This window comes from Acanthochromis polyacanthus, chromosome 15 (assembly GCF_021347895.1).
Source record: "Acanthochromis polyacanthus isolate Apoly-LR-REF ecotype Palm Island chromosome 15, KAUST_Apoly_ChrSc, whole genome shotgun sequence".
Taxonomy (NCBI): domain Eukaryota; kingdom Metazoa; phylum Chordata; class Actinopteri; family Pomacentridae; genus Acanthochromis; species Acanthochromis polyacanthus.
Window position 1 is genome coordinate 37427756 of NC_067127.1, and position 27143 is coordinate 37454898.

Genomic DNA, 27143 nt, shown 5'->3' on the forward strand with positions numbered 1-27143 from the left:
CTCGAATAGATGGGTTTTAGGGATCCGGTTGAATCAGACCAGGAACAGAACCAGCGATCTCCGTAGTTACTCCAAACAGTCCAGCAAACAAAACTCGATCCAAGCAGCTGAGTCCGACTAGGAACAGAAAGGACAGACAAGAATTAGCGACGAGCATCAACAACTGAGAATACTTCACTTGGCAAGGTCGAGAACTGACGGCACTGGCAGATTTTACGATCCGGCAGGGTGTAGAAGCAGGAACCGGTCTTTTATGGCAGAGGTGTAGATAGTCAAATGACTCTCATCTGTTTGGATCAGGAGACACACAAATTGCTGAATGGAGCCTGCTGACGCCGACTCCACCAGGCACCACCAGGGAGAGAGAGACAAACAGAGAACAAAACAAATAGCAACCCACACAGCTCAGAACCCTTACAGTACCCCTCCCTCAACGGGTGACTCCTGGCGCCCCACGGGATCGACCCGGGTGGGAACGGTGAAAGTCCCTGACAAGGTCCGGATCCAAGATCCAACTGTGGGGAACCCATGACCTCTCTTCCGGACTATAGCCCTTCATTATCATGATTAATCTTATTTGAAATTTTAACACATCTTCAGCTCAGAATGACTCTAAATCCCTGAAATGTCTCTGGCAGCACATTTCAGGCAGTTTGTCCCAGTAGACTTACTGCAGCGCAAATGGACAGTTAATAGTGACAGAACCAAGCAACTCCACATGGAAGATTGTAAACAGTAGGACCCAACTCAGGGCTCCAGACTGCGATTTTGCGACTAAAATTTGAGCGAGTGCGAGTAAATTTTTCATCTACTCGTGCATGTGCGACCAGTAATTTTGCAGATTTTAAAAAAAATTATTATTGAGTATTTTTGTTGCTTACAAACTTCTGCTCCACACTTCAGCCCAGTAGACAGTAATGCACATATGACCTGGTTTAACCGACATTAACTCCAAAAGAAGAAGAAGAAAGGAGACGAACACCAAAGAAGAAGAAGGCGGGCCAGTGTGTGTGAGAGCGGGGGGTGAATGACGGTGAAGCTCCTGATGTTTCACAAAGCCTTTATTTACGTTCAGCCTTATTTTGAACACAAATTCACCTTCCTGTCCTTCACTCCTTTCTTGTCTCCATTCCAGCTGCTTCTAAGTTTAGACACATCCTTTATAGACAGCAACAGCATGGAACCGTTTTCTTTCGTCTTTACATGGATTTTCGGACTTTTCTGCAGCGTTGTTGTCATGTCAAGAAGCCTCTCCTTAAATAAACACTTCCTGTGCCGCTGAAATGGTTACAGAATAAAAGCCTGTAGCATTAAAAATATGCCTTCAAAATAAAAGCCTGTAGCATTAAAAATATGCCTTCAAAATAAAAGCCTGTAGCATTAAAAATATGCCTTCAAAATAAAAGCCTGTAGCATTAAAAATATGCCTTCAAAATAAAAGCCTGTAGCATTAAAAATACGCCTTCAAAATAAAAGCCTGTAGCATTAAAAATACGCCTCCAACAGGGCACCTGTATAGTTCAATGGGTTAAGCAGGTGAACCATGTATAGGGGCTGGTCTCCAACGCAGCGGCCCGGGTTCGATTCCTACTCGTGGCCCCTTGCTGCATATCTTCCCCCAACTCTTCTCCCCATTTCCTATCTCTCCTATCAAAATCAAGCTGAAAAAGGCAAAAAAAAAATACACCTTCAAAATAAAAGCCCGTAGCATTAAAAATGCACCTTCAAAAATAAAAGCCTGAAGGGAACGGTCATTTTAACACTAGCAAAACAAAGTCTTGCCAAAATTGATGGACTGATCAACAGACCCTTATAAGAGTAATTTACACGTGATTTGGTATAAATACATGACGTGCACATGCATAACACATGCCTGTACTCAGCACAAGGTCATTTTTATTAAAGTTTTCATCTGTCTGAAATGATACATCAGCTGAGCAGCCTTGGTGGAGTACTGCTCTCTGAGTGCTTTTCTTATGTTGTGTCAGGTGCTGCACAGTGAAATGTCAGTTGAAAACATAGTTTCTGCATTTATTGTGCAAGTATTTATCAGTAATACAGTGAAAATGAGAGGGAATGTGAATATTTACTTTGCAAGTCGATTTTGGTGTACGCCCCTAAATTTTCTGCTTGCGCTCCTAAAAATTTAAGTTAGGGGCCACTGTGCTCCTCGGAAAAAAAGTTAGTCTGGAGCCCTGGGACTGATTTATCGTCTGGCCGATTAAATCTGTTGATTATAGCTCTTTTTTAAAAAATCATCCTCGGCCGGAGTTTGCCGATTAAACGCCGATATGCTCTTAATTCCTCATAAAACAGTAAATGATTGAATGATGTTCTTGTCCGATCCATGGAGCTCTGACTCCATCCAGTCCTCAGTCCTCACCGCAGGAGTAAACTACAGCCAGGTGACATTACAGGAGTGGGCGGAGCCAACAGGTAAATTCAGAACCATGTTGTTAAATTAACAATGACTCAACACGTGTCCCATTTAAGTTCAGAGAAAAAGTTCAAATGATGAACATTACTGTCTGTCTTCAGCTACCGTCATGATGTCACTCTTAGTTTTACTGTCAGAAAATCCTAGAATGTGACCCAGACTGGAACAGCAACGCACTGTGTTGCTATGGAGGAACATTAGTGTGGGACTATTTGTGACCACTATAGATTTAAATGCTGTCAGAGATGACATGTTTTCCATCTGAGAAAGGATCTCTGGTTTTTGTTTTGGTTCATGAGTCCTGATTTCATGGCAAAGAAAATAATGGAGCAGAGAAAATGTGATTTAACGTTAAAGGACATCAAAGGGTTGCAGAAATAATGTTTTACAGTAACTTCACTCATTATGCTGCTTATATACAGCATGACAATGAGTTTAATGATTTTCTTGTTAATGTAGGCCCACATTTAGCAGTGAAATTAGCCATGTAGACCATAAGTCTGAGTTTACATTCAACAGCAACAATTCAATGTTCCTTGGTGGAGTTTGTGAGAGTGATGTATTAGAAGTGGTCCGGAAGTTTAAGAGATAAAAATCTACAGATGATAATACTATTGATATGTCACTTATAAAGGAAGTCATGGACTGTGTCCTCAAACCATTTACTTATAGATGGAATAAATCCTTCCAAACAGCTATTTTTCCTGATAGGATGAAAAAGGCTAAGGTGGTCCCAATCTATAGAAATGGTGACAAACACATTTGATCAAATCACAGACCTGTGTCTTTGCTGTCTCAGTTTTCAAAAATGGTTTGTAAATAGACTGGATGATTTTATGGAGAAATATGAGTCATTGAGTGACCATCAATGTGGATTTAGGAGCAACCGACCAACATTCTTAGCAGTGATGCAATTAGTAGAAAATAGATTTACAGCCACTGATAAACAATACACTGTAGGAATTTCTGTTGACTTACGTAAAGCGTTTGACACAATTAGTTACTTCTGCAAAAACTGGAGAGTTGTGGTAAAAGAGGTGTTTCACTAAACTGGATAAGTTATTTAAATAATAGATTTCAGTTTGTAAAGTTTAATCATATTGGGTCACATTTTAGAAAAGTAAGTTGTGGTGTTCCACAGGGTTTGTTATTGGGACCTCAGTTATTTATACTTTATTTGAAAGATATCGGTTGAAAAGTTGAAAATTACTTGATACAAAATGTATTTCAGGATCAGACATTAAAGAATTGACAACAGTAGAAAAGGAGTTGATCAGGTTAAAGGAATGGTTTGATATCAATAAATTATCACTAAATGATGCTAAAACTATATTCATGTTACGACAGGTACAGATGCTCACATGCAGGAAATGAGAATGCAGACAAGTGAACGGAAAAATACAATTTGTTTCCTCTTGGATTTTTTCCTCCAGTGACAGGCTCCCCGCTCAGTCTTAGAAGGACAAGTTGTTCCCAGATGTTATGGTAGCCAAAGGTGGTGTGTTTAGCGTCCACGGTAGAAAAACTGGAAGGCTGCCGTCCAAGGTGGCATGAATGGTGTCCTAGGTGGCGAGGCTGGTGTTCAAAGTAGCGTGGCTGTCAGCAGGTGTATTCTTCAGGAGTACGGGGAATCCTCAGAGAATGGGAGAACCAGCAGAAGCCAAAGAATCCAGCCAAGTGAAAAACCAGTCAGAAAACAGACAGTGGTAACAGGAGATCTGAGTGACACAAGCAGGAGTCAATTCTAAACAGAGACTACGTTTATATGCAGTCAATAACCCTTTCATAACCGGAATATTAGCAATAACCCGGTTGCGTACGGCCATGTAAACACCCGTAAAAACCCGAATATGCTCATATTCCGGTTTTTAAAAACCCGAATAAGACCCCTGGGTTACTCCTTTTCTAACCCGAATATCTCGTAATATAAACGCGTATCGGAATATCCCCATAGAGAGAAACATTAATTTGCGTTCTGCGCATGTTTTATCCGAAAGGAATCTTGGTCTTTTGAGTACGGCAACTACTTGTATGCTGCGTCTAGCGTGCGACCCACCGGAAATACACAAGGAGAGGTAAACAGACATGGAGAAACCCACACGCAGCAGCACAGCATCACACTTTTGGAGCGAGGAGGAAACGGACTACTTTATTAGCATTGTGAAAGACATGAATATAATGTGTTTCATTGACGGCAGGAAGTATCGAGATACTGACGTTGTCTGTGCGTCCCGGTTTGGATGGGAATATCCCAATTGATTAAGCTGATCATGTAAACGGGAGTAACTCTGTCTGTTTAGGCATATAAACGGGTTATTCCAAATGTTTCAGAAACAGGAATATTGACCTTAACCCGAATATTAATGGCATATAAACGTAGTCACAGAAAACAGGATTACTGGAAGAACTAGTAAAAGGCTCAGACTGAGCAGTACATAGAACTACACTCAACAAAAATATAAACGCAACACTTTTGTTTTTGCTCCCATTTTTTATGAGATAAACTCAAAGATCTAAAACGTTTTCCACATACACAATATCACCATTTCTCTCAAATGTTGTTCACAAATCTGTCTAAATGTGTGATAGTGAGCACTTCTCCTTTGCTGAGATAATCCATCCCACCTCACAGTTGTGCCTTATCAAGATGCTGATTAGACACCATGATTAGTGCACAGGTGTGCCTTAGACTGCCCACAGTAAAAGGACACTCTGAAAGGTGCAGAACAAAGCCAAGAGGGGTTCAGGAGAGATAGTAATGTTTTACGCTGTACTGAGAGTTTTGAAGATTTCAGACCAGAACAGTCAGTTGGATTCTAATGATACACATGAATACATCTGGGACAATGTTAATTTTCATAGAGGACTATTGATGGTTGGATGGAATGGTTTGATATGAACCCTCAAGTTATTGTGGTTTTTCTGCTCCATATTCTCCTTTCTGAGTCCTATAGAAGAATTCTTCTCTAATAGAAGTGGAAGGTAAATGAGCAGCAGTCATACTTTGGGAAAATCTCTTCAATCAGTGGTCTTGTCATGTAGTGATGTTTCTGTTGATGCATTCAGGGCTGGATCAGACACACGAGGTCTTTGTTTCCAGAGAAAACACAGCTTGTGATGTTGAGGCCCTGTTGTCTGACCAGTGTTACGTCCCCAGGACTAGGGGATGAGGGGAGTTACAAATATGAAAGAGAAACCAGGTAAAGAGGCTGAAGATTGGTCATGCGGCGGAGAAATAGCTTTATTTACAATGGGAATTAAACCCGAGATCCACACAAGGGAATCAAGTTCCCCAACCGCAATAGAATGTCCCAACAATAAGTTGAGGCACAATGGAGAGCCCAGGTTCCACGCCAAGTAACCAGCACACACTCCAGCTGCCGGTTCGGCCAAAAGGCGACGCTGCTTCGGGTGGCTGAGCTTTTCGCCTTCTCCTGATTGCTAATGAGCTACAGGTGCCTCTGGCCACTCCCACTAGGTGTAATCTAAAGGAAGAGAAGAGAGAACACACCCTACCTTATCTACACACACACACACACCCAAGAATGTAACACCAGGCTGAAAGTACTGATGCAGACGTGGTGTAAATATTCACATACTGTACTGTGGACAATACAGGACTGTATTTTTTTGTCTATCATTATTTTTATCAGTCCAAACACTGTAGTGGCCCCTCTGATTTATTTATAGGATGCATTTGTCTTTAAGTTGTCATTTTAAAGGACTGTATCATTTTTTACTCTTCATGTTAAAACACAGTGAGAGAATGTTTAGTATTTAGCAGTGCAGTGTCCTAGTTTTGCTTTGTGTCCTAATTTTGAAAATGAACTTCAAAATTTGACAATAAAGCGTGCTTTTAACACAAGTGTAGAGTGCTTTGTGAATTATGTTTAAATAAAGAAAACAGGGTGCAGTGTGTTGGGAAATGTGTGCTATTTTTCAGGAACAGTGTCTTATCAATTGAGAAAAAGTGTAATCGACCGATTAATCAGTTATCAGAATTGTTTTCTGCTAAATATTGGAATCGGCATTGGCTTCAATAAATCCATATCGGTCGAGCCCTAATAAACAGCATGCTGGCCTCTTGGTGGGAAATTTGAATACAAAAAACCCCCAAGACAGAACAGTCGACTGGCATCCAGTAATATTCACACTCTACAGGAGTTTTCACCGAAGCACTTCCAGCTTAAAGTTCCACATTAACATAAAGCATGCATTAGTCTGGGATTGTAACATGAAACTTTAAAGGAGTTTAATAAACACCTTCAGTGCAAATATATTCAGTTTTTACTTGAGTCTGGTTGTGCATGCAAAATGAAATGTGATTAATCTACACCCCCTGTCAAAGGTTTTAGGATACTTTCTCATTCTAATAAATGAGAACCTGTCCTAAAACCTTTGACAGGGGGTGTAGATGAAGAAAGAATGATCTTTAATTGTGACCCTGTGATTAATCTGATTATAAATTTTAATGCTGACCATAAATGACTGTTTAGCTTTGCTTCAATCTGCTAAAAATCTCTCTATTTTAGATATTTACTGTTGGACTCTCAGCATTTTTCCAGGTTTTGAAGCTTCCAGAAGCATCTGAACATATTTGTGTCCCTTTGCTGCCAGACTCTGAGTTTTTCTGCAGCAGATGAGATGTTGATGGACACTCAGAGACTGTTGGTTTAAATGGAGCAGCAGTAAATCCATGAGTGAAGAGTTTGTGCAGTAATGAAGCTTGATGACTGTCAGCAGTTTGTTTCCACTGTGGACTGCAGTGAAATGTGCAGAGAAACACACCTGATGCTGACAGTGTGTGCAGGTGTGTGAGCTTGGAGCTCAGTGTGTTCACTCCAACACGTTAACATGAAGCTGCTGCTCTGAACACGTCTGAAGTCCTGATGAGCTGCTCATCAAACTCATTCAGCTCCTCTGCTCTTTATTCTTCTCTCTGCAGATGGGATCAGGTGCTGAGGTGGTGACATGAGTCCTGATGATCCAGATGTTGAAGCAGCAGCTGGTGTGCAGAGACTCTGATGGACCGTGTTACTGGGAGGTGGACTGGGAACCAGTGTAAAGTGTGTTGTTCTCACTGTATAGTTTAGTGTTGCAGCTCCACACTGAATGATGGAGAAGTGCAGTTAATGTTGACATGATCTGTTGGAGGTTGATGTCAGGTTGCAGAGTGTGCAGGAAGTTTCAGAATGTTTGTGTCGGTGCAGGATTCTATTTCAGTGGACTTTCTATTTCCAGCTGCAGTCAAAGTTGTTGAGCTTCTCTACCTGCAGCACATTGAGCTGATGAGAACAAAGTGTCCTGGAAACATGTCAACTGAAGCCTTGGAGCCCAGACAGAGTTTAATGAAGCACATTGGACTTTATTCCACCTTGTTTTTTCCCAGTCAAATATCCGAGGGATGAACACCAATAACAGTCCATAAACTGCTCTTTTACAGCTCAGTTGATTCTTTTAGTGTTTTTCTTTCTTCACATATTCATCATGTGTCATTTACTGTGGACTTATTTGTTCATCTCTGTCATTCATTCCAAGCAGCTTATTTACAGATGCTGCAGTTTTGTCATGTGTACAGAATCTGAAATGTAACATATATTATAGTTGGTAACTACACATTTCTTTTTTATTTTCCATCTGTTGCAGTAAAATGTCATTTGTACGTTGATGAGTTGTGTTTGTCTGGACATGACTGTTAGTCAGGATCATAATAGACCAGACTCTGAGCAGATTTCTCTTCTTCTCTTCTCTCTTTTCTGCTTTTTTTCTTGTGTTTTTACAGGATTGCACTGGTAATATTAACATATTTTTCCTGACATCATTGCTGCCATTTTATACAGGTTCTAATTTGTAAAGATAATGATTTTGATGTGGACATTATTTACAATCTCGGCCTTCTTTAAGGGTTAATATGAAAATCTATATGTCTGACATTTTTATTGTGATGTTACCAGATATCTGTGATTTAACAAGAATAAATAACAAATTACATTAATATTTACAGCTAAAACGTTCTTTTTGAAAACAGGGAATCTCCAAACAGTACACACAATTAGCACAACCACACACAATATGGAAAACACTTCAGATCCTGTGCAAAATGAAACACTATTGTAAAAACCATACTATGATACCATATGAAACACACATATTTCATAAGGCTTAGTTCTGTTTGAACCAGTTACACACTGCTGTGTTAAACACTTTTGGCACTTCTACCTCTGGTATCTCAATCTCAATTCTACCTCTGGACCTCTCAGTGAACAGATTACTGTCAGTGAAGTACACAGAGAAAGTGCAAATATACAACATAGTAAATTCAAACATCACAAGATCAATGCTGCAGACTTTTGAAAATATGATTTAATTTTCTTCATATAACCACATTCAGTCAACAGACAATCACAAGAAAACATGTCCCAACACTGTAAGCCCACAAAATAGACAAATAAAATACTGTACTACCAGTACAGGTTAAAATGTGTAAAGAAAATGAAGAAAACAAAAAGAAATCTGAGTAAAATAAATTAAATACTAAACATCTCTTCGCCTAACTGGATCTGGTCAGAGAATTTCATCTCCATCACAGGCAATATCTTTGTTGGCAAGACAACGTGGGAAGAAGCGTCTTGAATGACGGATCCATCCTTGTACAGCTGCAGCGTCAGTTTGGTCACAAGCCTCTTCCATGGCCTGAATGAGGGCATCTGAGTCTGGGGCCGGAGATCATAAACTTTCCACCGCCATGCCGAGAAAAATCCTTCGATGGGGTTTAGAAATGGAGAGTATGGTGAAGGTATAGGACTGTAAACAGTGGATGGTGCTGAAACCAGTTGTGGACCAGAGCAGAGTGGTGGAATGACACATTGTCCCAGATGACAATGTAGTGGATCTGGTGCATTTGGTTATTTACTGAGAGGAGGTTGTGCAATCTGTCCAAAAATCTGATCATTTGATCTGTGTTGTAAGGGCCCATATTGGCATGACGGTGGAGGAGCCCATTCAGGGAAATGGCTGCACAAAGGCTGATGTTACCCCCACGTTGCCCTTGGACATTAATTATAGCCCTGTGGCCAATGATGTTTCTGCCTCTCCTTCTGACTTTACTGAGGCTGAACCCTGCCTCATCGATGTAAATAAATTCATGTGGGATTTCCTCAGCATCCATCTGTAAAACTCTGAAATACAGTGAAAGACCAGATTGTGTAGTTCAGCATAGGTCTAGTATGCAGTAAATGTACATGTAAAAATGATTACGTGTGCAGTAACATCACAGTGTTAAAGTGAACAATACAGACCTCCACATACTCATGCTGCAGCTGTTTGATCCTCTCTGAATTCCTCTCAAAAGGAACTCGATACAGTTGTTTCATGTGAACTTGATGTTTTTTTTGTTGTCAGAGACCTGATGGACGTTATTGAAAATGGTTTTGTCACTAATCATTCTGGCTTGAAGTTCTCTGAGCCTGATGGCATTATTGGCCAAAACCATGTTTATGATTTCTGTCTCTTGCTCTGCTGTGAGTATAGGTCCCCTTCCTCCTTGTCGTTCTCGGCCCTCAATCCTATGTAGAAAAAATACATGTCAGCTGTTGTAAAATGACACAGGAGGAGGTATCAGAAGTGTTGATATGGTGCATACAATACAGCAAGCAGCTGATTACTGTAACTGTTGACAACTTGTTTTTTTTTCCCTGTTTTCTTGTCCAAATGTCCTTATGACAGATGCCACTGTAAATCTGCTAAGATTTGGCTGAACTCTTAGTCCAGCTTCCCTCAGCGTCAATCCATGATTCACGACGTGATCAACTAGTGTTGCTGGAATCTCATGAGACAAATTTGGTCCTCTTCTTCTTTGAGGGTGTTCTCCTCCTGCTTCAGGTCTTCCTCTTCCTCTTCCTCTTCCTCGACCTCTTCCTCGACCTCCTGCTCGTCCTCCACAGATTCCCCCTCTCATCCTCACTCGTCTTCCTCTGGCTGCTTCCATTTTGGTGGAAAGCAGGTGAACTCACCTGTTGCATTTTTATAGTGCTCAAACCTGATTGGTGTGTCTACAATAAAGCAATCATGTGTTTGCACACCTGATGTGGGTGTTTAACCAAATGGCTCATGGGTGTGGTGATTTGTCCATCAGTGCTGTGGAATTGCAAGGAAGTGACATCATGATACACGTCTGTGTCTAATGTATACAAGTGTGTTTAGTGTTTTGCAAATGACTGTGTTGTTCTGCAAAAAGTGTGACTTTGTGTTTATAGTGGTGAAAATCTGGTCCCGTGTTTTGCTCCTTGATATTGATAATTATGTGATTCTATTGTTTTTAGTGTTTATGCAATCATAAAAAAACTGTATAACCTGTGATTTAGGATCAGATTATGCCGTAACCTAATGAATGAGTTTGAACTAACCAAGTGTCTGTTTTTTACATTCATTAATGTTGAAACAGTGTAAAAATCAGAAGAGTGTCTCACTGTAAAAAGTGATGGTCTGATTATTTTTGAAAGGTTGTCTCGAGAATCTTTGTTTTAAGAAGTAACCAGGTCAGAACAGCAGCTCACTGTGAAAAGTGATGTTTTTGGTTACCATAGAAACTGATGTTTTTGATGGATTTCACTAAAATGAGGAACTTATGCTTCATGAAATGGAAATGCTTTTTAGAGTTTTGATTACTTTGAAACTGAGATGTTTTAGAAAGAGTTTTGACTACTGTTAAACTAAGAGGGTTTTAACTTTGTAATGAGGTCAGAAGTTAAGAGCTAAGGTGAACTAGGGTCAAGTGTTCACCGTAAAGGTTACTAAACTCAAAATAGACTTTGGGGATTTTAAGTCTATACACATTGTCCAAAAGATTGCACAATGGGATGCCAGCAACATTTAGATGCTGACATCTGTTTCTCAATTTCCTGATCAGAGCCTGTGCTGAGCTGCAGACAGGAGAGATCAGGGCGAGCAGATAGTTTTGGTTCCTCAAACAGGAGGGATCAGTTGGAGACGGGCGGTCTGGACAGTCCAAAATAGATAGTTTTACTTCCTCAAACATGGGACTGGTGTCCAAGTTGGGATGGGGGAAGAGATGAAGTCATTGTTCAGATTAATTTAGGATGAGATCATTGCTATGTCAGTTTTTCTCGATTGCTAAGACACATTCCTGGAAAGCTGCTCTCCTTTTCCCTAAACTGTGAACACAAAACCCAATTTTCAAGCTACATTCACAAAACCTCTGACTCTTTCTTGCAAAACCAGACTTTCACCCCAAAACAGTTCAATCTGTGCTCAAAACTGAACTTTGCTGTCAGATCATGCCTCAAGTTAATCTAAATTAAATACTCTGAGCAGTCACTGAACACTACATAGAAAAAAGGAAAACACAACGCTCAGGACATGAAGCGGTAGAAATAAATGTTTATTTAGGCTAAATGCATGTGCAAAACTAAATACTTGGGCATTTGTAACACTTTTACATAGAAAAAAGAATTTGCAAACAAACAGAAATCCTGTGCATTTACATGGAGCACTTGTAAAAATAAAGCACAAAAATGTACAAATGAAGTCCAAAGAAAAGAAGTGCATTACTCTGCCACAGCATCATTTCTCCGTACTGGGTCAGACCACAGGACTTCATCTACATCACAGGCCACATTTTATCTGGATAGAAGGACCTAGTGTGTCTGATCCAGCCCTAACATGCATCAACACAAACATCAGCACATGTCAAGACCAGTGATGGAAAAAGATTTTCCTGCTGCTCATAAACCTTCCCCCTCTGTTAGAGAATTATTCTTCTATAGGATTCAGAAAGGGAGAATATGGAGCAGAAAAACCACAATAACTTGAGGGTTCATATTGAACATTCCCAAATCAACAGTCCTCTATAAAACTAACATTGTCCCAGGTGTTTTTATGTGTATCATCAAAATCCAACTGAAAAACTCTCTGGAACAAACACACACAAAACAGAGGGAAAAGTCAGTCATGTACACTTTCTGTAATTTTACCAGCACTTGTGAAGCAGAATTTTCTCTGGCCAGGCAACAGGGAACAAACCCTGGCATGCCGTATCCATGCTCCTCTTCTTAGATTTCTGTCCATTGTAGTGCCTCACAAACCAGTGCTCTGGCTTATATGTACCCTCACATCATTAGACACAAGTGTGATCAATTTTGAGTTGTGTTCAACCGATGACCCCTGAGCTTTAACTGTGTTTGACTTTTGCCACCTGTGCTCACCATTATGCAACACATGTGCATCACAATGACAATGTGTTGACAAGATGTGTCTAAACAGGTGAAAGGGTTTATGGTTTAACCAAAAGAGGGACTGATTCAATAAGTGGGTTCAGACAACTGAGAATTTGGTTCAGACAATAGAGATTAGTGTTTTAGCAATTGAGAAAAACTGTAATTAAGGGTGCAGTCATTGCACATGCAAAAGGTTCAGTTCACTATTAATTACACCTGATTGAGACGCAAGTGGGGAGTCGTTGGGTGGTAGTCAATCGATGCTAACCAGGGTAGAAATGCCCTGAGCTAAGGGGATTTTATCACACAATTCTGGACGGGGCATTCAACATGATCTGCAAAGGAATAACTGTTCTATTGGAATTATGGACGAAAGTACTGCTTTTTCTGAGCTGTTTGAGATTATGGAACTATGATCTAAAAACAATGCTGACTGAAGGAACATTACTGAACTCTATTTCCCCCGTGAGGAACAACACCAGAATGGATTAACAAAGTTTTTACTGGCCCAAAGAAACAAATTGGATACATGCAGATCTAAATCTGGTCCGGACCCCCGTCCACTTCCCCCTGGACCCCGTGGGTCTCAAAGGCTTGAGCAGTCGACTACGGCCAAGCCGGCTGCTCTGCCCCTCCAAATTATAAAATCTACTTCTCTTTTATGAAAGCACAGTTAAGCTTATGAGTCGTGTTAATCCATTGAAAGAATATGGATGTTTAATTGTCTGATGATTAAGAGCTATTGCTACTCCCTTGCTAAATTTTATAATAAACATTTTTCCTGCAATTAAAGTTAACAGATTGGAAATTCACTTTATCCCTATCACAAGGATTAATTATGAATATTTTCTCTGGTGGTAAAAAGTCAGGTTATTGTGGACATTACATCTAAAAAGGTTCTGAGAGGTTACTAGTCTTTGGGGCCGTGGGTGGCCTATTACAAACATATCCTTGGGGTTTTTCCTAAACTCTAAATTTTAACCTAGCCTTACCTTACCAAGTGCCAGACCCATGAGAGGAAAACCTGCCATTAACAGACGTGACTGGGAGTTAATCTGACCACTCAAAAGTGGGTGTTACATTTCAGATTCTGCACACATGACAAAACTGCAGCATCTGTAAATAAGCTGCTTGGAATGAATGACAGAGATGAACAAATAAGTCCACAGTAAATGACACATGATGAATATGTGAAGAAAGAAAAACACTAAAAGAATCAACTGAGCTGTAAAAGAGCAGTTTATGGACTGTTATTGGTGTTCATCCCTCAGATATTTGAATGGAAAAAAACAAGGTGGAATAAAGTCCAATGTGCTTCATTAAACTCTGTCTGGGCTCCAAGGCTTCAGTTGACATGTTTCCAGGACACTTTGTTCTCATCAGCTCAATGTGCTGCAGGTAGAGAAGCTCAACAACTTTGACTGCAGCTGGAAATAGAAAGTCAACTGAAATAGAATCCTGCACCGACACAAACATCCTGAAACTTCCTGCACACTCTGCAACCTGACATCAACCTCCAACAGATCATGTCAACATTAACTGCACTTCTCCATCATTCAGTGTGGAGCTGCAACACTAAACTATACAGTGAGAACAACACACTTTACACTGGTTCCCAGTCCACCTCCCAGTAACATGGTCCATCAGAGTCTCTGCACACCAGCTGCTGCTTCAACATCTGGATCATCAGGACTCATGTCACCACCTCAGCACCTGATCCCATCTGCAGAGAGAAGAATAAAGAGCAGAGGAGCTGAATGAGTTTGATCAGCAGCTCATCAGGACTTCAGACGTGTTCAGAGCAGCAGCTTCATGTTAACGTGTTGGAGTGAACACACTGAGCTCCAAGCTCACACACCTGCACACACTGTCAGCATCAGGTGTGTTTCTCTGCACATTTCACTGCAGTCCACAGTGGAAACAAACTGCTGACAGTCATCAAGCTTCATTACTGCACAAACTCTTCACTCATGGATTTCCTGCTGCTCCATTTAAACCAACAGTCTCTGAGTGTCCATCAACATCTCATCTGCTGCAGAAAAACTCAGAGTCTGGCAGCAAAGGGACACAAATATGTTCAGATGCTTCTGGAAGCTTCAAAACCTGGAAAAATGCTGAGAGTCCAACAGTAAATATCTAAAATAGAGAGATTTTTAGCAGATTGAAGCAAAGCTAAACAGTCATTTATGGTCAGCATTAAAATTTATAATCAGATTAATCACAGGGTCACAATTAAAGATCATTCTTTCTTCATCTACACCCCCTGTCAAAGGTTTTAGGACAGGTTCTCATTTATTAGAATGAGAAAGTATCCTAAAACCTTTGACAGGGGGTGTAGATTAATCACATTTCATTTTGCATGCACAACCAGACTCAAGTAAAAACTGAATATATTTGCACTGAAGGTGTTTATTAAACTCCTTTAAAGTTTCATGTTACAATCCCAGACTAATGCATGCTTTATGTTAATGTGGAACTTTAAGCTGGAAGTGCTTCGGTGAAAACTCCTGTAGAGTGTGAATATTACTGGATGCCAGTCGACTGTTCTGTCTTGGGGGTTTTTTGTATTCAAATTTCCCACCAAGAGGCCAGCATGCTGTTTATTAGGGCTCGACCGATATGGATTTATTGAAGCCAATGCCGATTCCAATATTTAGCAGAAAACAATTCTGATAACTGATTAATCGGTCGATTACACTTTTTCTCAATTGATAAGACACTGTTCCTGAAAAATAGCACACATTTCCCAACACACTGCACCCTGTTTTCTTTATTTAAACATAATTCACAAAGCACTCTACACTTGTGTTAAAAGCACGCTTTATTGTCAAATTTTGAAGTTCATTTTCAAAATTAGGACACAAAGCAAAACTAGGACACTGCACTGCTAAATACTAAACATTCTCTCACTGTGTTTTAACATGAAGAGTAAAAAATGATACAGTCCTTTAAAATTACAACTTAAAGACAAATGCATCCTATAAATAAATCAGAGGGGCCACTACAGTGTTTGGACTGATAAAAATAATGATAGACAAAAAAATACAGTCCTGTATTGTCCACAGTACAGTATGTGAATATTTACACCACGTCTGCATCAGTACTTTCAGCCTGGTGTTACATTCTTGGGTGTGTGTGTGTGTGTAGATAAGGTAGGGTGTGTTCTCTCTTCTCTTCCTTTAGATTACACCTAGTGGGAGTGGCCAGAGGCACCTGTAGCTCATTAGCAATCAGGAGAAGGTGAAAAGCTCAGCCACCCGAAGCAGCGTCGCCTTTTGGCCGAACCGGCAGCTGGAGTGTGTGCTGGTTACTTGGCGTGGAACCTGGGCTCTCCATTGTGCCTCAACTTATTGTTGGGACATTCTATTGCGGTTGGGGAACTTGATTCCCTTGTGTGGATCTCGGGTTTAATTCCCATTGTAAATAAAGCTATTTCTCCGCCGCATGACCAATCTTCAGCCTCTTTACCTGGTTTCTCTTTCATATTTGTAACTCCCCTCATCCCCTAGTCCTGGGGACGTAACACTGGTCAGACAACAGGGCCTCAACATCACAAGCTGTGTTTTCTCTGGAAACAAAGACCTCGTGTGTCTGATCCAGCCCTGAATGCATCAACAGAAACATCACTACATGACAAGACCACTGATTGAAGAGATTTTCCCAAAGTATGACTGCTGCTCATTTACCTTCCACTTCCATTAGAGAAGAATTCTTCTATAGGACTCAGAAAGGAAAATATGGAGCAGAAAAACCACAATAACTTGAGGGTTCATATCAAACCATTCCATCCAACCATCAATAGTCCTCTATGAAAACTAACATTGTCCCAGATGTATTCATGTGTATCATTAGAATCCAACTGACTGTTCTGGTCTGAAATCTTCAAAACTCTCAGTACAGCGTAAAACATTACTATCTCTCCTGAACCCCTCTTGGCTTTGTTCTGCACCTTTCAGAGTGTCCTTTTACTGTGGGCAGTCTAAGGCACACCTGTGCACTAATCATGGTGTCTAATCAGCATCTTGATAAGGCACAACTGTGAGGTGGGATGGATTATCTCAGCAAAGGAGAAGTGCTCACTATCACACATTTAGACAGATTTGTGAACAACATTTGAGAGAAATGGTGATATTGTGTATGTGGAAAACGTTTTAGATCTTTGAGTTTATCTCATAAAAAATGGGAGCAAAAACAAAAGTGTTGCGTTTATATTTTTGTTGAGTGTAGTTCTATGTACTGCTCAGTCTGAGCCTTTTACTAGTTCTTCCAGTAATCCTGTTTTCTGTGACTACGTTTATATGCCATTAATATTCGGGTTAAGGTCAATATTCCTGTTTCTGAAACATTTGGAATAACCCGTTTACATGCCTAAACAGACAGAGTTACTCCCGTTTACATGATCAGCTTAATCAATTGGGATATTCCCATCCAAACCGGGACGCACAGACAACGTCAGTATCTCGATACTTCCTGCCGTCAATGAAAGACATTATATTCATGTCTTTCACAATGCTAATAAAGTAGTCCGTTTCCTCCTCGCTCCAAAAGTGTGATGCTGTGCTGCTGCGTGTGGGTTTCTCCATGTCTGTTTACCTCTCCTTGTGTATTTCCGGTGGGTCGCACGCTAGACGCAGCATACAAGTAGTTGCCGTACTCAAAAGACCAAGATTCCTTTCGGATAAAACATGCGCAGAACGCAAATTAATGTTTCTCTCTATGGGGATATTCCGATACGCGTTTATATTACGAGATATTCGGGTTAGAAAAGGAGTAACCCAGGGGTCTTATTCGGGTTTTTAAAAACCGGAATATGAGCATATTCGGGTTTTTACGGGTGTTTACATGGCCGTACGCAACCGGGTTATTGCTAATATTCCGGTTATGAAAGGGTTATTGACTGCATATAAACGTAGTCTCTGTTTAGAATTGACTCCTGCTTGTGTCACTCAGATCTCCTGTTACCACTGTCTGTTTTCTGACTGGTTTTTCACCTGGCTGGATTCTTTGGCTTCTGCTGGTTCTCCCATTCTCTGAGGATTCCCCGTACTCCTGAAGAATACACCTGCTGACAGCCACGCTACTTTGAACACCAGCCTCGCCACCTAGGACACCATTCATGCCACCTTGGACGGCAGCCTTCCAGTTTTTCTACCGTGGACGCTAAACACACCACCTTTGGCTACCATAACATCTGGGAACAACTTGTCCTTCTAAGACTGAGCGGGGAGCCTGTCACTGGAGGAAAAAATCCAAGAGGAAACAAATTGTATTTTTCCGTTCACTTGTCTGCATTCTCATTTCCTGCATGTGAGCATCTGTACCTGTCGTAACATGAATATAGTTTTAGCATCATTTAGTGATAATTTATTGATATCAAACCATTCCTTTAACCTGATCAACTCCTTTTCTACTGTTGTCAATTCTTTAATGTCTGATCCTGAAATACATTTTGTATCAAGTAATTTTCAACTTTTCAACCGATATCTTTCAAATAAAGTATAAATAACTGAGGTCCCAATAACAAACCCTGTGGAACACCACAACTTACTTTTCTAAAATGTGACCCAATATGATTAAACTTTACAAACTGAAATCTATTATTTAAATAACTTATCCAGTTTAGTGAAACACCTCTTTTACCACAACTCTCCAGTTTTTGCAGAAGTAACTAATTGTGTCAAACGCTTTACGTAAGTCAACAGAAATTCCTTTATCAGTGGCTGTAAATCTATTTTCTACTAATTGCATCACTGCTAAGAATGTTGGTCGGTTGCTCCTAAATCCACATTGATGGTCACTCAATGACTCATATTTCTCCATAAAATCATCCAGTCTATTTACAAACCATTTTTGAAAACTGAGACAGCAAAGACACAGGTCTGTGATTTGATCAAATGTGTTTGTCACCATTTCTATAGATTGGGACCACCTTAGCCTTTTTCATCCTATCAGGAAAAATAGCTGTTTGGAAGGATTTATTCCATCTATAAGTAAATGGTTTGAGGACACAGTCCATGACTTCCTTTATAAGTGACATATCAATAGTATTATCATCTGTAGATTTTTATCTCTTAAACTTCCGGACCACTTCTAATACATCACTCTCACAAACTCCACCAAGGAACATTGAATTGTTGCTGTTGAATGTAAACTCAGACTTATGGTCTACATGGCTAATTTCACTGCTAAATGTGGGCCTACATTAACAAGAAAATCATTAAACTCATTGTCACGCTGTATATAAGCAGCATAATGAGTGAAGTTACTGTAAAACATTATTTCTGCAACCCTTTGATGTCCTTTAACGTTAAATCACATTTTCTCTGCTCCATTATTTTCTTTGCCATGAAATCAGGACTCATGAACCAAAACAAAAACCAGAGATCCTTTCTCAGATGGAAAACATGTCATCTCTGACAGCATTTAAATCTATAGTGGTCACAAATAGTCCCACACTAATGTTCCTCCATAGCAACACAGTGAGTTGCTGTTCCAGTCTGGGTCACATTCTAGGATTTTCTGACAGTAAAACTAAGAGTGACATCATGACGGTAGCTGAAGACAGACAGTAATGTTCATCATTTGAACTTTTTCTCTGAACTTAAATGGGACACGTGTTGAGTCATTGTTAATTTAACAACATGGTTCTGAATTTACCTGTTGGCTCCGCCCACTCCTGTAATGTCACCTGGCTGTAGTTTACTCCTGCGGTGAGGACTGAGGACTGGATGGAGTCAGAGCTCCATGGATCGGACAAGAACATCATTCAATCATTTACTGTTTTATGAGGAATTAAGAGCATATCGGCGTTTAATCGGCAAACTCCGGCCGAGGATGATTTTTTAAAAAAGAGCTATAATCAACAGATTTAATCGGCCAGACGATAAATCAGTCCCAGGGCTCCAGACTAACTTTTTTTCCGAGGAGCACAGTGGCCCCTAACTTAAATTTTTAGGAGCGCAAGCAGAAAATTTAGGGGCGTACACCAAAATCGACTTGCAAAGTAAATATTCACATTCCCTCTCATTTTCACTGTATTACTGATAAATACTTGCACAATAAATGCAGAAACTATGTTTTCAACTGACATTTCACTGTGCAGCACCTGACACAACATAAGAAAAGCACTCAGAGAGCAGTACTCCACCAAGGCTGCTCAGTTGATGTATCATTTCAGACAGATGAAAACTTTAATAAAAATGACCTTGTGCTGAGTACAGGCATGTGTTATGCATGTGCACGTCATGTATTTATACCAAATCACGTGTAAATTACTCTTATAAGGGTCTGTTGATCAGTCCATCAATTTTGGCAAGACTTTGTTTTGCTAGTGTTAAAATGACCGTTCCCTTCAGGCTTTTATTTTGAAGGTGCATTTTTAATGCTACGAGCTTTTATTTTGAAGGTGTATTTTTTTTTGCCTTTTTTAGCTTGATTTTGATAGGAGAGATAGGAAATGGGGAGAAGAGTTGGGGGAAGATATGCAGCAAGGGGCCACGAGTAGGAATCGAACCTGGGCCGCTGCGTTGGAGACCAGCCCCTATACATGGTTCACCTGCTTAACCCATTGAACTATACAGGCGCCCTGTTGGAGGCGTATTTTTAATGCTACAGGCTTTTATTTTGAAGGCGTATTTTTAATGCTACAGGCTTTTATTTTGTAACCATTTCAGCGGCACAGGAAGTGTTTATTTAAGGAGAGGCTTCTTGACATGACAACAACGCTGCAGAAAAGTCCGAAAATCCACGTAAAGACGAAAGAAAACGGTTCCATGCTGTTGCTGTCTATAAAGGATGTGTCTAAACTTAGAAGCAGCTGGAATGGAGACAAGAAAGGAGTGAAGGACAGGAAGGTGAATTTGTGTTCAAAATAAGGCTGAACGTAAATAAAGGCTTTGTGAAACATCAGGAGCTTCACCGTCATTCACCCCCCGCTCTCACACACACTGGCCCGCCTTCTTTCTTGGTGTTCGTCTCCTTTCTTCTTCTTCTTTTGGAGTTAATGTCGGTTAAACCAGGTCATTTGCACATTACTGTCTACTGGGCTGAAGTGTGGAGCAGAAGTTTGTAAGCAACAAAAAATATTCAATAATTTTTTTTAAAATCTGCAAAATTACTGGTCGCACATGCACGAGTAGATGAAAAATTTACTCGCACTCGCTCAAATTTTGGTCACAAAATCGCAGTCTGGAGCCCTGAGTTGGGTCCTACTGTTTACAATCTTCCATGTGGAGTTGCTTGGTTCTGTCACTATTAACTGTCCATTTGCGCTGCAGTAAGTCTACTGGGACAAACTGCCTGAAATGTGCTGCCAGAGACATTTCAGGGATTTAGAGTCATTCTGAGCTGAAGATGTGTTAAAATTTCAAATTAGATTAATCATGATAATGATTAATCAGTATTAATGTTCTTCTTCTTCTTTTCCTTTCGGCTTTTCCCTTCAGGGGTCGCCACAGTGAATCAATTGCCTCCATCTAACCCTGTCTGCTGCATCCTCTTCTCTCACACCAACTACCTTCATGTCCTCTTTAACCACATCCATAAACCTCCTCTTTGGTCTTCCTCTAGGCCTCCTGCCTGGCAGTGGGAAACTCAGCATCCTTCTACCAATATATTCACTCTCTCTCCTCTGGACATGTCCGAACCATCTCAGTCTGGCCTCTCTGACTTTATCTCCAAAGCCTCTAACATGTGCTGTCCCTCTGATGTTCTCATTCCTGATCCTATCCATCCTGGTCACTCCCAAAGAGAACCTCAGCATCTTCAGTTCTGCTACCTCCAGCTCTGCCTCCTGTCTTTTCCTCAGGGACACTGTCTCCAGACCAAACAACATGGCTGGTCTCACCAAATTTTTGTAAACCTCACGGCATTCCAGTGGACATTGTTTCAGACCGCGGTCCCCAGTTCACTTCTCAAGTTTGGCGGTCTTTCTGTTCTGCGTTAGGGGCCAAGGTCAGTTTATCCTCTGGATTTCATCCCCAGAGCAATGGCCAGACGGAGCAGCTCAATCAGGAGATGGAAGCCACCCTCCGGTGCATCACTTCTAAGAACCCTAGCTCCTGGAGTTCCCAACTCCCCTGGGTGGAGTATGCACACAACACCCTCCCCAACGCCGCTACTGGCTTATCGCCTTTTCATTGCGTTCATGGTTACCAGACCCCCCTTTTTCCCGAGTTAGAGAAAGAGATTTCGGTTCCTTCTGTGGCTGTCCATCTTCGTCGATGCGCACGGATTTGGCGTCAGACACGCGCCGCCCTCTTCCGGTCATCTCGTAGTATGCAGGACCAGGCCAACCGTCGGAGATCTGTGGCGCCTGTTTACTCCCTTGGTCAGCGGGTCTGGCTTAGAGCTAAAGATCTTCCTCTCCGCATTCCGTCAAAAAAGTTAGCACCCCGTTTTGTTGGGCCATTTGTAGTCGACCGTATCATCAATCCTTCCGCCGTCCGTTTGAAATTGCCGCGTTCTATGCGTATCCATCCCACATTCCATGTCTCTCAGATTAAGCCGGTTTGGGAGAGCCCTTTGGCTTTCGTTGCAGTCTGGACTCTCCACAAGATCTAACAGATGTTTCACTGATGAATCCTGCAGGTCGTTCTCACTCAGGTCCAGATGTTCCAGATGTGAGGGGTTGGACTTCAGAGCTGAGACCAGAGAATCACAGCTGATCTCTGACAAACTGCAGCGCTCCAATCTGAATAGAGAATAAAAGATGTGAGATGAGGAGACAAAGTTCCTGCTTGAAATCATTCAGAGTTTCATCATGAGTTCAGAGCTGCAGAAATCTGGATTTTTATGCATCAAGTCAACCTTAAATCTCCTTCAAATTTTCTTTTCATACATGCAGCTTCATCAATGAGATCTGTTCATTTGTTCTGTCACAAACACGGTGGTGCAAACTCATGAAGCAGGCAAACAGGCAGACAGGCAGGTGAATCAAAACGGGGAGTTTAATGCAATAATAATAATAGAAGGAAAACCAAACAGGAGGCACGGAGAAAAGAACAGAACGGGAGCAAACTAAACTAAGGCCGATGGCTTGCGGCCGTGGTGGGGGCAAAACTAAACTAACAGGGAGAGAGGTGACTCACGGAACGTTTGGGGAATCAGGAGACAAGGTGGGGGGCAGAGCTGAGGGAGCCGGTGATGGGGATGTGGTGAGGACAGAGGCAGGCAGACCGGGAGCAGACGGAGGAGGGGGGCAGAGCGGACGAGGGATTCCGGGGTAAGGAGGAAGACGGAGCCGGTAAGGTAATCCACCGTGAGTCTAGACAGCAAGTGTATGCAACGGAGTGCGGCTTGTAATGATCCAGCAACGAGCCGAGGGAAGAGCCAGGCTTTATGCAGAGCTGATTGCTCATCGCGCTCAGCTGCGCTCTTCTGCAGAAGCTTCTGATTGCAAGAACGCAGAGCAGGAGAGAGAGGGGCCATGAGAAATTCTACCAGAGGAGAAGCTGCTGGTAGTGATGGCAAGATGAAGCTTCATGAAGCACTGAGGCTTTCCATCCAGTTGGTTCACTCATGGGTCGAAGCTTCATGGTGCTTCATTTGCTCTACTGCGCCATCAAGTGGACAAATAAAAGTAAAACAGGCAGAGTGCCTATAATGACACACTGGCTTTGCTATGTGAAGCTTTGAATTGTGTTTAAATAATGCCAATAAACATATAATATACTTAATATAGTGTCTGTTTTTCCTGACAGCAGAGAGAGAGAGGAAAGTGGAAACAAATGGGGAGAGATTTGAGATCTGTAGTTTGACTGCTTGATTGAGGTCAGCTTCTGGATCTCTGTAAAGTGTTTAAATACTTTTAATTGTAATAAGGGCGACATAAATAAAATGTGCTTGTGCTTCTTCTTGTTTTGTGACTGTGCTTGTGGTATCATTGCAAAACTAAAGTAGGGACGGCATTTTATTTGATATTATTCAAAAATAAGAGAACTATTCCACAGAGCTGGGATTTAGGTGGTTTCTTTTTTTGGACAATATTTCTCCAGCTCCTTGGAACACCTCACCTTTAATAAAATCATACATATTAGGACTGATAGTTCAATATATGGCAGGTATCCAATATATTATGAGTTTTCCCACATAAAAACCTTATTATGAGTCGTCAACTCAAAATACTCCCACACAGGTGAGGACTTCCTCTTTCTTCCTTGCTCCATCTGTGAGAGAGTATTTGTGATACAACCAACAAACATGGAACTGGCAGGAATGTGAATGTTCTTACAGTGTTTTCTTGTAAAATCACTGTCACCACAATATAAATATAAATATATATATATATGCACCATCACATGAATTAATCATTACCCAACACCAGTGTATAGTTTACAGCTCATTTTATTAATAATAAATAAAACTTTTGTACATATTTCACTTACACATGTTGTCTTTCAGAACAGGTAACACAGAAACTAACACATACTTTGCAGGCCCTGCTGTAGAACTGTGGCTCCCAGTGGCTTCTTTACATACACGTCAGTGTCTAGTTCCCATGTGACTGAAGAAGGTGACAGAAGGTGCAGACACCAAATACAGGAGTTACATTTACAAATGGTAAAACTGACACACAAACACCCATAATTTTACACAACCCATAAACCAATGTAAAAGAAAAAAATATATATCTCACATCAAAGCACTGCAGTTGGGAAATAATCTAAACTGCTGCTCTTCCTACACTTCTCCTACTCCTCCAGCTACTGCTATTTCACACCGAATAATACTAACTAATAATACTTACTGAATAATACTAACTACAACTCGCTCTCACTCCTCTCTCCACAAACGCCAACAACACCCACAGTGTGGCTCGAGATCTGAAACGTTTTTATGGGACGGCGATACGTTGAACGAACCAATCACGTGATCTGCACAAACCGAGGCCTCGTTTGTCATCGGTCACGTGACTTTTTCAGAAGCGACCCAAGCCTCGAAGCGAAGCTTCATCTGACACGCCCACTTTTACTCGAGACACGCCTCGATGCCTCGGTTCATTTGTCCCATCACTAGCTGCTGGACCACAGAGGACAAATACATTTGCTTCCAGGACAGAAAGGTGAAAAGCATCTAAAGGTTGAGCAGCAGATAAAGCCACTGTCTTTACTTCAGTCATCTCACAGCTCCAAATGCTGGAAAGGATGAAGGAGAGAGTTTGTGCCACTGGTGAGCTTCCACTTAAAGTGTTTGTAGTGACATTTTGGGCCTTGGAATTCCAGAAGAGACACAAACTCAGATAAGAACAAATTGTCTTAGGATGGGGGTTTAGAGCCCACATCAAAGTGTCATTTTGGATATTTTACGGCCCCAGAGCTCTCTCCTTCTTCCACAGAAAAACAACGTAATTGAATTATGATGAGACATTTGACTCTGGCAAGGCAACCCCCTTCCTGCAGACATGAGGACACATGTATTTCTGTGTGTCTAACCTTTACAGCAAAAAGGGACACCCAGACCTCCTGCAGAACGGTTGACACCTTGGGAAACAACTTAAAAGGCCATGTCTCTCACTTCTGCTGTAAAGGCTTTGTTTAATCAATGCTCATGCAGACCTAACCTTCCTTCCCCCTCAAGAATGCCATCTCGCCTCTCCCTCCAGCATCTGATAAGGGTTGTAATCATAGGCGTCAGTTTAGGGAGGGACGGTGGGGACGTGCCCCCCCCACACACACACACTTTTTGTCAGGGGTCATTTTGTCTCCACCACATTCAAATTCTTCACATGTAAGCCGTTGTAACCCCAGTTATTTTCAGCAGTATAGAAAATTCTGACGTTCCTGAACGCACCATCCGCACTCGGCCGAGAGTTGCCCAGACACGCAGTACACCTCCGTGACGTTAAAAAAAAAACGTGCAGATGCTAAATTTGTGCCTGTGCCAAGTGGAAGCTCCGACCCAGGGTGTGCAATTCCATCTGACAATGGCTGTGGTGAGTTTGAAAACTTGTTTGCTTGTTTAACCCTGTGATTATTATATTTAATAAATATATGCAAGGGGGGGCGGTTGTTTTGTTTTGACGAGTGGATTTCTTTGAATAACTACACTGAACATACTATCATACCAAATGTACTAATGGTACAATTTGCCATGAGTAAAACGCTCTGTCAGGAAAATGTGCATTATTCCTGATGTAATAATACCAAATCCAGTTAGAATATGGGATGCCAGATGAATTTCAGCACTTTTGGAACAACATTTTGAAGCTGTTTGGCCTTATCTTAGCAATACCTCAGTCGGGATGGAGCAGAGCTGACGTTAGTTATCACTAATAATCATCGTCCCTGGGTTAGCACCAGGTGGTTCTACTGAAACTAAAGAAGCTACACTTTGTATAAAGTCACCTGCTCTGGCAGCTCTTTGTTTATTTCTGTTGAACTCTGCTTCTAGACAAATAAAATAATGGAAAAACACACCTGAGATTGATGGTTTTCTGTGTTTCACGTACCTTGAATGTTCAATAATGTCTGTACTTGTGTCAATGGTATGGTTACCATTTTAATACATTTCTTTAATGGTTCCAGAGCATTTTAACCATGGCAAAAAATGTTTATATTTGGTATGTTAGCGTGTTGAGTCTAAAGATATTTAAGGACATCTAGTGGTGATTATTAAGGATTACCAGATTGTTTTAATTTGCCTCAGTGAAAGCCAGAACGTGGCTGTATGGATGGACAGAGTTTTGATAAAATGGCTCATAAGGCCAAAATGTTTCAGTTGTCATTTATTAACTAAAGTTGTTGACGACAGTAATGGTAGTCAAATTGGTCCTGCTAGCTAAACCAGAAGGTATACTCCGTTATATTCATGGAGTTATTGTACAGTAACTGTACAAATATCAGTGCTATTGCTGTTAGATGGCACTTACGTTGCATTTCTGCGTTGTGAAAAAAGCTCTGATGTCGGTTGCTTTTCTTTTTGACATGTTCATTGGGTATTTGCTGAGATTTTAGTAATGAAAGAAGGAAAAAGAATGAATGGCCGCACGCCGGTTGTTTAGGAGGCGGTAAACACAACGTAGCAAAATGGAACTCTTCCAAGAAACACCACAGAAGAAGAGGAGGTCATGACCCAGATTATCCATCCATGGCGGAATTTCACTTGAATTAATAAAGAAAATAATGATAATTATAATGATAATAAATGTTTCCAGTCTACAAACAATAAAAGGAATAAAAGAAGGCTTCATATTGTGATATTTTCTTCTTCCGCTACTTATTTACTATGTTTTTGCTACAGTTTGAGTTGAGTTTGAGTCATTAGACAGATTTATCGTGGTGGCTTTTTTGGAGAGCTGGCTATCTGTGTTTTTATAATTTTTCCTTTTACTCCTTGAGCTGCTTTGTGCTAAAACTGTTTGATTTGAGTGGGAATGGCTGGTTAGGCTTAAAGTCAATATTCTCCCGGTCACGGACATACGATGCGGTTTGAATGGGTTGTCATGGTAACAGCTTGTGCTCCGATGTAACTCC

General features: G+C 41.0%; 2 protein-coding genes across 16 annotated transcripts in view; one reads left to right on the plus strand and one right to left on the minus strand.

Moving 5' to 3' along the window:
* LOC127537596 (NACHT, LRR and PYD domains-containing protein 14-like) overlaps positions 1-8434 on the plus strand; it is a 174209-nt gene extending 165775 nt beyond the window's left edge. For all 15 annotated transcript variants that reach the window (XM_051960278.1, XM_051960279.1, XM_051960290.1 and 12 more), the window contains one exon: positions 7383-8434. In XM_051960278.1, coding sequence (XP_051816238.1) covers positions 7383-7407 — 25 coding nt within the window. In that variant the 3' untranslated portion in view covers positions 7408-8434. The remainder of the gene's footprint in view (positions 1-7382) is intronic.
* Positions 1-27143, minus strand: part of LOC127537595 (NACHT, LRR and PYD domains-containing protein 14-like) — a 133904-nt gene that overhangs the window by 77179 nt on the left and 29582 nt on the right. The window lies entirely within an intron of this gene.